Here is an 11328-nt window from a genome sequence, read left to right as displayed (position 1 = left end):
GGCGCCCGTCGAGGAGGACGCGAAGGCGTTGCTAGCGCGCTCTGCGCGGTGGACAAGAACGACCGGGCCCTCTTGTATCCTGGGGTTCTTGGGGCCGGCGCCGCGGCTTCTTGCCCCTTTTTATAGTGGGGCCCAACCCTGGAGGCATCACGCGACTGGCGGGCCGCTCCCACCGGCGGCACGCGTGGGGGCGGTGGAGGCGAGGGCTGGAATGCCAGTGATGGTGGAGCACAGCAGACAGCCCAGAGGGCTGTGCTGGGACCAGGACCCTGAAGAGACCCCCGACCCTTCTTCCCTTCACATCTTCTTTCAAACCCCAGCCTAGCATCAGTACCACAGGACTCCATCCTGTGCCTATCTCCAGGTCCCCCAGCCACTCAGGGCTCTAAAGCCCCTCGTTCTGTTTGTTCACTGCTCACAGGTTCACAACTCCACCCAGGCAGCTTCCTGGACCGGTTACACTGCCCCAGCTGTTAGTGGGCTCCCTGGCGGCCCAAGCTATCCTGCCCAACTGCTGTTCTGCTTATGATTTTTTTTTTTTATTGGAAAGGCTGATTTACAGAGAGAAGGAGAGACAGAAAGATCTTCCATCCACTGGTTCACACCTCAGATTCCACAACAGCCAGAGCTGAGCCTATACAAAGCCAAGAAGGAGCTTCTTCCAGGCCTCCCATGCAGGTACAGGGTCCCAAAGCTTTGGACCATCTTCTGCTGCTTTCCCAAGCCACAAGAAGAGAGCTGGATAGGAAGTGGAGCATCTGGGACACGAACCAGTGCCCATATGGGATGCTGGCACCTGCAGGTGGAGAATTAGCTAGCTGAGCCATTGTGCCCCTCTCCCCCTTGCTTATGATTCTTATACATGACCTGTGTTGTAAGGCTGGCTCCCCAAATTTCATTCTTCCAAATTTCATTCCCTCCTCACCTGACATCTAAACCCAAGGAGGGCCTTGGGTTCCAGAGCAGGGATGGGAATGCTGGGAATCTTCCCATTCTGGCGGCCTGCACACCCACACACAGTGATGGCTCCTGCAAGGCATCCCAGCATATGACTTGTGACTCAGGGTCTGACTTCCCCCACAGGTAAACAGGACATGGGACTCAGAGCCCTCATTCCCTCCTGGGGACACACCCACAGGTGCTGGTGGACTCAGACATAATCTGGAACCAGCTGGCTCAGGGTCAAATATTTGCCTCTGCCACTGGTGAAGGAGCTATTTTTTTTTTTTCTGGCCAGGACAGCATGAGCTTCTAGACCCTTAAAATAGGGTCTAGGATGCACACAGCATTTGTTCCTTCCCAGTTCATGTGTGCACTCATTGTCAGAACCCAGCATCTTCTCCCCAGGTCTCTCTCTAGAACAATACAACGTGGGCTTCTCTGCTCCCATGGCATGCACTGGCTTTAACGGGCAACAGAATTGATTTCCCAGAGGGAAACTTTTCATTCATGCAGTGGTGGGTAATTATTTGAAAGCCAACATCTCGGGGCTTTTGTCTTTCTGTCCACTCCACAAAAGCTTGTCATGCACAGTGATCTGTCCTAATTCTAAACTGTCTCCTCCCCGTATGACATTGCTCTTTTAATATCGTCAATTGGTGAGAACACTTTTCAGGTATATCTGGTGATGTAAATGCTGCCAAAGAATTGAACAACCAAGGCCTCCTCTAACTTTTGGGCTTGTAGTTCCCATTGTTTGTTCCACGGCTTTTCTGGTTTATCTTCGAGATAAACTCAAACTGATGATCTGTTTCCAAACCAAAAAAACACACACACACCTGCCCTGAAGACAGCATGGGGGGCGGGGATGACTGAGGACACATGGGGATTAGAAGCATTCATTCAGTGGCCAGCACTAACTGCCAAGCAGGCTGGGGAGGCCAGACCGAATGTCCCTGCTCAGACGGTCTGCCAGCTGAACACAGGCCAGGTGAAAATAACTGAAGAATTCCAGGCCAACTCTACAGAAATGAGAGGAAAGGAAGGTGTTGTTTTACAAGTTGCTTCAAGCCATTCCGTTAATTTTTATTTATTTTTTTAAAGATTTATTTATTTTTATTACAAAGTCGGATATACAGAGAGAAGGAGAGACACAGAGGAAGATGTTCCGTCTGATGGTTTACTCCCCAAGTGACCACAATGGCCAGTGCTGTGCCGATCAGGAGCCAGGAGCTCTTCCGGGTCTCCCACATGGGTGCAGGGTCCCAAGGCTTTTGGCCATTCTCAACTGCTTTCCCAGGCCACAGGCAGGGAGCTGCATGGGAAGTGGAGCTGCCGGGATTAGAACCGGCGCCCATATGGGATCCTGGACGTGTTCAAGGTGAGGACTTTAGCCACTCGGCCACCGTGCTGGGCCTAAACTTTTATTTATTTTTTAAAGCCTTTCCGTGTTAAGACAGTTTGTAGTGTGTGCACACATAATTGATAAAGAGCATTTAGGATAATAAAGATACTATTCTAGGGGCTGGTGCCATGGTGTATCTGGTAAGGCCACTGGTTACAGCATTAGCAGTATCCCATATGTTCATCAGTTTGAGTTCTGGCTGCTCTACCTCTGATCCAGCTCCCTGCTAACGCACCTGGGAAAGCAGTCAAAGATGGCCCTAGTGCTTGGACCCTGCCACTCATATGGAAGACAGCCACTGCAGCCATTTGGGGAGTGAACCAGCAGATGAAAGATCTCTCTCTGTAACATTTCCTTGCAAATAAATACATTTTTTAAAAGATAACATTCTAAAGGTTTCAGCTCAGTGGCTAAATCCTCACTTTGCAAGCACCAGATCCCATATGGTTGCTGGTTCCAGTCCAAACCACTTTACTTCCCATCCAGCTCCCTGTGTGGCCTGAGGAAGCAGTGGAGGGTGGCCCAATGCCTTGGGATCCTGTACCCGCGTGGGAGACCTGGAAGAAGTTCCTGACTCCTGGCTTCAGATCGGATTAGCTCAGCTCTGGCTGTTGAAGCCACTTGGGGAGTGAATAATCAGATGGAAGATCTTTCTTTCTCTCCTTCTCTCTGTATATCTATCTTTCCAATAAAACATAAATAATTTAAAAAATTCTAAAGTGGGCCCGGCGTGGTGGCGCAGTGATTAAGGTCCTCGCCTTGCACGCCTGGGATCCCATATGGGCACTGGTTCTAATCCCGGCAGCCCCGCTTCCCTTCCAGCTCCCTGCCTGTGGCCCGGGTGAGCAGTCGAGGACAGCCCAAAGCTTGGGACCCTGCACCAGCGTGGGAGACCCGGAAGAGGCTCCTGGCTTCGGATCACATCAGCCGTTGCGCTCACTTGGGGAGTGAAACATCGGACGGAAGATCTTCCTGTCTTTCCTCTCTGTGTATCCGCCTTTCCGATAAAAATAAAATAAATCTTTTAAAAAAAAAATTGTAAAGCACCTGTGAAGTCTTGTGGATTTTCAGCTCCCCCAAGCCACATGGCCTTTGCGTGGGCTCTGGCCTCAACTCTCTTGTTCTCACCTTAACACCCTTACAGCCTTCAGTGTTTGCCGCAGCCTCCTCATCTCACATAAACCCTGGACTGGACTCTGGACAAATGACAGTGTAATTTGGTGTTTATGTGGTGTTCTTTCCCATCAGTCACCTGTATGGTTTTTCTGTTTCGTTTCCCTCCCCCCACCACCACTTAATTCCTGTGTCACACTATAATCCAACTCAATAAACAAATACTTGTTAAATAATATGAGTGAGGTGAATGGTAAGTAGGGCAAATGTTTAAATGTCAAGGGGGTGTGACAGTAAAGGAAAGATTTTTTTTTTTCTTCAGAGGCAGGTAATTCAAGAAGGACCTTGTAAAATATTTTATGCAAGGTAGAGGTGGGAGGGGAGAGGCAGCATCAAAGTGTGTAATCCTCCCAGGGAACTATTTAAAGAGAATACTATTTGAATTGATAAGCTCATGTGTATTTGCTACAGAATAACTAATCATGGTTTAGTCATGCATTTTTACTTCTTTGCTTCCTAAATGAGTGGGAGATGAGAGGAGTGCGGGCCCTACAAGCTGATCTGGTTGGTTGCTAATCCAGTATATGGCACACTGCTGACTTTTTGGAAATCGGTTTCCCCTGTTCTCCCCGCTTCCCGCACCAAGGAGGGTTGGGCTCGGTGGCAGGGAGACAGTGAGGCTGTATTTAAGGGAGGCGAGGCTCTGCCTCCACCCCCTGTGACTTTTACAGGTTGTTATTTTCCTCCCCCAGAGATCTGAGTCTTCTGGGGAGGGGAGTGGGCTCTGACCCAGCTCCATTCCCATGCTTTATTGCCAACCTCATACCTGATCTTTCAGATGCTTAAATATTTTTTTAAATCTTCAGGCCCAACATAATGACTCGATGGCTCAATCCTCACTTTGTAAGTGCTAGGATCCCATATATATGTGCCAATTCATGTCCCAGCTGCTCCACTTCCTTTCCAGCTCCTTGCTTATGGCCTGGGAAAGCAGTGGAGCATGGCCCAAAGCCTTGGGAGATCGGGAGACCTAGAAGAAGCTCTTAGCTCTGTATCAACTCAGCTGCCGCTATTCCGGCCACTTGGGGAATAAACCCATGGATGGAAGATCTTTCTCTCTGTTTATCTGTCTTTCCAAAAATATGATAATAATAAATATTTGTAAATAAATAAATAAACCTTTCCCTGTCCATGTCTCTTCATCAGAAAACCAGTCTTCTCCTCTCCTGCAAGTCCCGAAGCCTCAAGCTCTGAACAGCATCTCCAGCTCAGCCACAAGTGAACTACACAGGCAGCTCCTGGGCACAGGTATGGGTGTCTGGCTGATGGGACTAAGAAGTAAGGCTGAGGAATAAGCAGCAACCGAAGCCAGGTGTCAGCTGGATCCTTCCAGAGGAGCCAAATCTCAGAGTTCTGAGAATTTTAACCACCGAAGGAAAAACAAAACAAAAAACAAAGCCTCTGTGCCTGGGTTCTTGATGAGCTATTGACCAGGAGGCAGGTCACTGGGGAAGGGTGAAGCAGCCAGATCATGGAGGTGAGCGAGCAACGCAGAGAAATTAGGAGAATTTTAGTGGTCGGGGCCAAAGAGCCTGCCACAAGTGACCCAGTAACCCCACCACCACACACACTTCAGACATGCGAGGATCAAGCTGAGGTTTTATTTACAGTTCCCTGGGAAGTCTTACAGAAGAGGGGTCATCGTTATTGCTTTAGGATTATTGCAGGAGGAAGGCTGCCATCCTCCACTGCCAAACAGAAAATCCTGCTCTGGACTTCAGAGTCCGTGCCTGAGTCATCTGTATCAGCCCTGTGCCTCTGGCCTGACCCACAGGCTGCGGAGCGCAGTTCCCATTGTGCCAGAACCCACCCTGGCCAAAGCTGTCTGCTGTGGCCTCTTCTCGGCCATGAGCAGGGTGCTGTAGCCTTGAACCTCAGCTCTACACAAGAACAAGGGGCGCCATTGGTTCAGTTCCGGCCAGGACCAGCCTGGCTTCCTGCACGCTGAACAACCCCGGAGCTCCCCTTCCTAGGTCCCAGCTGATGTCACAGCTCGCTCATTAAGTTATTGCCCCTGGAGATCATCTTAAGGGCCACTTTTGGGGTACCCTACGTATTTGTTACACCTAATGTGTTTTTTGTTTTTTTTTTCCTTCTCCTCCCTGGGTCTCGGCAACAGGAGGTTGAGAGAAAGGAGTGAGACCAAGTGGAAGAGAAGAGGCCCATAGCTCAAGCCCGGAATTAGCAAGAAGGCCTAAAGGTGCAGCGGTTGCGGGGGGGTGGGGTGGTGGCGGGGGGTGGACGGCGGACTACTTTCTCTCTGCAGCCCGGCTGCGGGAGGATATGGCTTTATTCGTCATGCGTTTTGCTACTTGGCCGGGACTTGGTGGGCGGGGCGACCCTGGCTCCGGGCCGCTGCCGGGGGCGGGCGGGAGAGTGGCTGTTGTGGGGTTCTCAGGCAGAGGAGGGCTGTGACCCTGAGCCTCCTGGCTGGTTCCCCATGCCCCCGTCGGACTATTTCTTGGGGTGTGGTTTGTTCCCCAGGAGCACGTCGATCTCCGTCACTGTCTGCGGAGTCAGGTGGCTGAGCACCTGCAGAACAGAAGGGGGCGGATGGGGGGTGAGAGGGCAGTATATGCAGGGTCACCAGAAAGGGCAAGGGGCTTGAGGACCGAGGGAGGCACCACAGCGGAACCAGCTGGCAAGGAGGGAGTGGCGGCTGTGCATCTGTCATCCCTGGTCGCCAGCCAAGTGATGGCTTTGTAGTGGATGACCCCCCCACGGTCATCCTGAATTGGACAGCACAGCAAGGCCGTGACTTCTGGGAAAGTGGACAGATGGGCTCTGGCCTGTCATCGACTCACCTGCAGGGCGCCTAGGTGTTCTATCAGCTGTTCTGCATTTGACACCCCCAGCAAGACGGAGCTGACCCCCTCACTGCGGAGACACCAGGCTGAAGCCAAAAGAGAAAATACAGAACTGATGGGAACAGGAAGCGCACAGGCTTTGGTAGTGCTAGAAGAAAAGGGTCTTCTCTTGAGACCACTGGGACTCAGGGTAGGGTTGCAAGCAGGCAGGGGCCAGGCTGGCCCTGTCTCACCGATAGCCAGCTGTGCCGCAGTGCAGCCCAGCTGGTTGGCAATGGGGAGGAGGTCCAACACTTTGGCTTGTTGCTTCTTGCCCTCCTCACTGTGCACTCTGTCCTTGAGCCACTGGTAGCCCTGGAGGCCACGGAGAAATCAGCACAAGACATTTCACACCCCCCTCCCACCCTCCCACTCAACACACAGCCGCCCAAATCGCACCTTGAAGCCGGCCCTGCAAGAATCTGGGACCCGCCCATCGTACTTGCTGGTAATGAGGCCACAGGCTAGAGGGGACCAGGTGACAGAGCCCACACCTAAGAGGAAGAGGGAACAGGGTGTGAAGGAGGGGACCACGGCTGCAGGGAGGGGGCGCAGAGGGAAAAGCAGGGATGAAAGAGCTGCAAACCAATCTTGTGGTAGAGCTCTGGCAGCTGCATCTCCACCTTCTCCCTCTGAAAGAAGTGATTCTCGGCTTGCTCACATACTGGAGGGATCAGATTAAACTGTCTGGCCATGGAGTAGGCCTCCTAGGGTTGGGTGGTGGGGGAGAGATGGAGTCAGAGTGGGTTATGTGGGCAGTGGGAACCTAGGATGGTATGGAACAGGGGAGGGGCAATTAGCACACTCACCATGATTTCCGTAGCCCCCCATCGGGATGTGCCCCAGTACAGGGCCAAGCCCTGGTTGATGACATAGGTCATGGCTCGCACAATCTCTAGGCACATGGAGGAGAAGGAATACCTCATTCCTGAGCCCTGGGCTTTCAGAGCTGCAGCCTCCCTCTCCCTCCTGCCCTGCCCAAATCCAGGACAACTCTGTGGTTCACATCTTTTCTTTGCCCCGCCTCCCATCTAAGTTGGGGTGAGAGGCTGCACCTCTACCAGGGGGCTCTGGGAAGGGGTTGGCCTTGCTGCCATGGGCTGGTAGAATTGCTGAGCTTGGAAGGACTGCCAGGTTTAGGGGATGCAGCTTTTACCCTCCATGGGACTATTGGGATCTGAGCGATTGGCAAAGACAATGTCCACGTAGTCCAGCTGGAGGCGTTCCAGGGACCCACGCAAACCTGCAGGTTGGAGTGAGGAGAGAAAGAGCAACTTGACAGTTCCATTTACCAAGAATTCAGCCCTTACCCCCTTATGCACCCTCTGCAACCCCATGCCAGACCTCTATCCCAGGGATTCTGAGAACATTCTCAGTTCCCTTCAGGCTTCCAGATCCAGCCTCATCAACTCCCCAACCCCTAAATTTACCCTCAATGATGTGTTTGCGGCTCAAGCCCCGTTCGGTTTCTGCCCTGTAGAAAAAGACTAGGTGAAAGATAAGAGGGGACAAAGAATATAGAGGACCAGGGCTGGCCTGGAGCCACGGGGAAGGATGTGGACCTGAGTGGTAGCAGGTGAGGGACAGCTGTCCCAACTCCCAGGCATGCACTTGCTTTGTAGGGCTCCATCCTGATCCTAGTGGGCCAGTCACTTACTGTCCTCCCCAAAAAATCTTGGTAGTGATGACATAGCTTGATCTCCTGGGAGAAAAAAAATAATAATAAATGGCAGAAGCAGCAATTCAGAGTTTTGGATAACTGTGTGCCCAGCATCCCCTGACACCCAGGCCCCCGTCCCCACCATTATCTCACCTCCAACCTTTACTTTTGAGGATGTTGCCCAGGGTTCTTTCAGCTCTGGAAGAAAGACATGGCAGAGGCACTGACCCCCTCCAAGCAGGCTCAGTTCCTTCCCTCCCCGCTGTCCCCTTGTTCCTCTCGGGAGGTGGAGCGAAAGCAGGAGCCCATGTAGTCTCAGTGCCATCCCACAACGAGGGCTGTGGTCAGTGATTTGGTTTTCCTTCCTTCACTTAAACAGCTGATGTGTATCAGCTGTGGTCCAAGCCATGCTGGGGTGTTAACGGGCTGCAGTAGGTTGAGGGGAGAGGCAGGGACTGGAGGGGGAAAGGGTGCTAGGGAGGACACTGCTTTCCTCAGCTGGGAGCCTCTGCAAAAATCCCACCCATCCTCCTCCATGCTGTTTGGATTATACATCAGGCATGAAATGTCTTCTGACCACCGCAGGCTGTGGTCATTTCTGCCTGTCAGCTTCAACAGAATTGGGGACACATTCTTTAGCATGCAATTAGGAGCTAACCGTGATGAGCCCTGAATCGTTAGACTGTGACTATCAATCATTGTATCTTCCTGGTTTGTTTAACCACTCAGCATATGCACATTTTGGGAAACATGTGGATTTCATTACCGAAGCATGACTATTCTTTGATGGGCTACAGCTAGGTACTTGGGGGAAGGGCAAGACATATTCCAGGGAAGGAGGGACCTCTGAGTTAGGCAGGGAATAATAGCATCATGAGCAAACAATTGTGCATCAAAGTCAGTATCACGTGTTAGGGGGCTCCTAAGGGGTGAAGGCCAGTTTGGGGGAGTTGAGCAAGGCTTCCTGGAAGAACTTTTTGAGCCAAATCCTGCAGATGAGCAGAGGTGTTGGCCAGTTGTTCTCTGCTTCCCTCCTAGTCCAAGCCTATCCCAGGGCTTGGCTGCCCCAAGGGCGAAGTCACAGATGTGTGATGAGGCATGCAGTACTTGAAAACTCAACCTTGTAGTCCTCATGTAGTCATTCTTTGTTGATGCTCAGGACATTTGCTATTTATTGTGACTACACTGGATGCCCGGGGACCTCTAAGTCAGAAAGGTACAGAGGCTGAACCTACAACTCCCAGAGTGCTTTGGGTGCCCCTAGGCTAAAAGATTGCAATGGAGTGGTCTCAGAATTCCCAAGGTTCTCCAGGGGGAAAAATGAAGACGCGCTGGTGTTGTGCCAACCTTCCAGCCAGTTCTTACTTTCCTGCCGCGTACACCTCGGCAGTGTCAAACAGGTTTATGCCATGCTCGTAAGCTAATGTCAGCACATCCTCTGCCGTCTAGGGAAGTGAGAGAAGAGGTGAAGGTCAACCACTTACCCCTCCATCACCTCCTTCCCCATGCTCATTGCCAGGGCAGATCTATATCCCACTTTTTCTGGTTCTGTCACCACCACCCACCAACCAGCCCTTCTTAGGTCTTCTCACTTATACCTCGTCTGAGATTTGAGACCCAAATGTGACCCAGGTACCTGCAAAAAGGAGAAGCCAGGCCCATGAGAACCTCAGGGGCCAGACCAAAGAAAAAAAGTCCCTTCCCCAAATTCCTACTGCAACTCACCCAGGCCAAGACAGGACACCCGCAGACCAGACTTCCCCAGGTTCCTGCAGAATACAGAAGCAGCAAGAAGGGGAGGAGCCCGTTTGGGACCTAGAGAGGTAGCCCCAGCTCCTGTCCTTCCTGTCTTCAGGATGCCCTAGTCCTAAGGAACTAGATCCAGCAGGCCTGCCTGTGTTGTGGGGCAGTGACGTACTCGCGGCCCTGGGGATAGTGTTGACGGAATAAACGAGCAGATATGTGCCTCCTGCTGGAGCCGTTGTCCGGTCTTCGTTTCCTCCCATCACACTGCAGGTGTGCTCTGTGGTCTGTCTGATGGGTGAGGTCTTGTCTGAATTTGCGTCATCTCTGGGATGTGGGAGGGGGTGGGCTGGGAAGAATTTGGCTGGATGTGGTGAATTTATGAGAGAGAGAAAATGCTAAGCTAAAGGGCAATGCCAGTGTGGAAGAGGTAAATCAAATCAAGCTCAATTTCAGGCACTCAGGCAAGGGTCCCTGGCTTGGCAGATAGGAGTCTAGTGGGGAGTATGACTGACTGCTGGTTCTGCCCCTGCTGCTGTTGGCTCAGAACCAGGGAGCCCCTATTTGGACAGTGGTGGGTTCAGCTCCCTAGTCATGGCCATCACATGGAGGGGATTTGATTCCTCGGGTGCCACAGCTAGGTCAGCGCAGTGACCTTGGCTCACTCCCACATAGAAGCCCCCTCCTCCTACCCTCCCACCTTCCCCTCACAGTGAGCTTCAAGGAACCCTAGCCAGCCAGTCCCCTGGGATAAAGTGGTAACATTTTCCAGCACCTTCTCCACCAGCCTCTGGCCCTCCATGGTTGTGTGTGGGGATGAAAGCTGCGATCTTTCCTTCTCCCCAGCCCAAAGGCTGGGCCCTTGGGGCAGGTAGGGCAGTATCTGGGTCAGGTGCCCTGAGCCTGCAGCCTGAGGGAGAAGCTGTTTTCCTCCCTCCAGTCCCCAGGACATGACCCAAGGACATTCCACTGGAGGTGGGGGAGCAGGTACAGCCTGGAGAAGGGGCAAATCCCTAGTCTTCCTAGGGGTACTGACAGTGGCTCCGGGCATCCTAAAGTCTGACTGGTCCTAATCAATCTTGATAAACTTAATTTTCTCACAGGGAGAGACTCAAAGAGGGGATCAGGTCAGACAGTGCCCCAGACAGGAACAAGAGACTGAACCCAGATCTTCCAGAAGTTTGAAGGGGTCTTGGTGGCCATCCCAGGAAGCTCCCAGTAGTGCCGAACAGGGCGGGCTGCCCGGTGCCCTCCCCCAGCTCCCCATACCTGTACTTCATGCCAGTGCCTCGGCCGGTGCTCTCTCGGAGGGCCCCAGCGGGCGCTGGGGGTCGAGGGACCAGTGCCACTCGGGCCTTAGGGCCCGGCCCTCCACTGCCTGGCGGATTCCCGTGTCCCCCACCGACCGGCCCGCCATTACCGCCCCCGGGGCCAGGCCGGGGTCCGCACAGACGGTCTTCGCTGCTCCGGCTGCGAAGGTTCTGCTCGGTGCAAGCGATAGACACCTGCATGCCGGCCGGCCAGGGCGGGGGAGGGGGCTCCGAGGGGACCAGGGGAGCCCG

At 52.9% G+C, this 11328-nt stretch overlaps 1 protein-coding gene across 3 annotated transcripts; it reads right to left on the bottom strand.

Annotated features, from left to right (window-relative positions):
• Positions 1–5916: 5916 nt before the first annotated feature.
• KCNAB3 (potassium voltage-gated channel subfamily A regulatory beta subunit 3) lies at positions 5917–11277 on the bottom strand. 3 transcript variants are annotated; one of them, XM_041000696.1, is made up of 15 exons: positions 11173–11277; positions 11036–11121; positions 9749–9792; positions 9622–9659; positions 9389–9468; positions 8177–8221; positions 8021–8065; positions 7794–7837; positions 7520–7606; positions 7173–7258; positions 6950–7070; positions 6763–6857; positions 6558–6678; positions 6322–6410; positions 5917–6049 (listed from the first exon to the last, which is right to left on the bottom strand). In XM_041000696.1, exons 1-15 carry the CDS (start codon positions 11275–11277, stop codon positions 5972–5974), a joined length of 1164 nt encoding a protein of 387 aa, XP_040856630.1. In that variant the 3' UTR covers positions 5917–5971. The 3 variants fall into 3 exon arrangements, with proteins under 3 accessions (XP_040856630.1, XP_040856629.1, XP_040856632.1); XM_041000695.1 differs by having other exon boundaries at positions 11036–11277; XM_041000698.1 differs by lacking the exon at positions 7520–7606.
• Positions 11278–11328: the final 51 nt, after the last annotated feature.

The sequence above is a fragment of the Ochotona curzoniae genome, unplaced genomic scaffold (assembly GCF_017591425.1).
Source record: "Ochotona curzoniae isolate NIBS_2020 unplaced genomic scaffold, NIBS_Ocur_1.0 scaffold_2453, whole genome shotgun sequence".
Lineage (NCBI taxonomy): Eukaryota > Metazoa > Chordata > Mammalia > Lagomorpha > Ochotonidae > Ochotona > Ochotona curzoniae.
This window is presented reverse-complemented; position numbering and strand designations above follow the sequence as displayed.

Excerpts from the sequence above, each read along its gene's own strand:
- KCNAB3 (XM_041000695.1), bottom strand. The coding sequence starts at position 11,277 with ATGCAGGTGTCTATCGCTTGCACCGAGCAGAACCTTCGCAGCCGGAGC. Across the intron at positions 7,607-7,793 it reads CCGCAAACACATCATTGAGG|GTTTGCGTGGGTCCCTGGAA; the intron begins GTAAATTTAGGG and ends TCCAACCTGCAG. Across the intron at positions 6,679-6,762 it reads CTTGCAGGGCCGGCTTCAAG|GGCTACCAGTGGCTCAAGGA; the intron begins GTGCGATTTGGG and ends CGTGGCCTCCAG.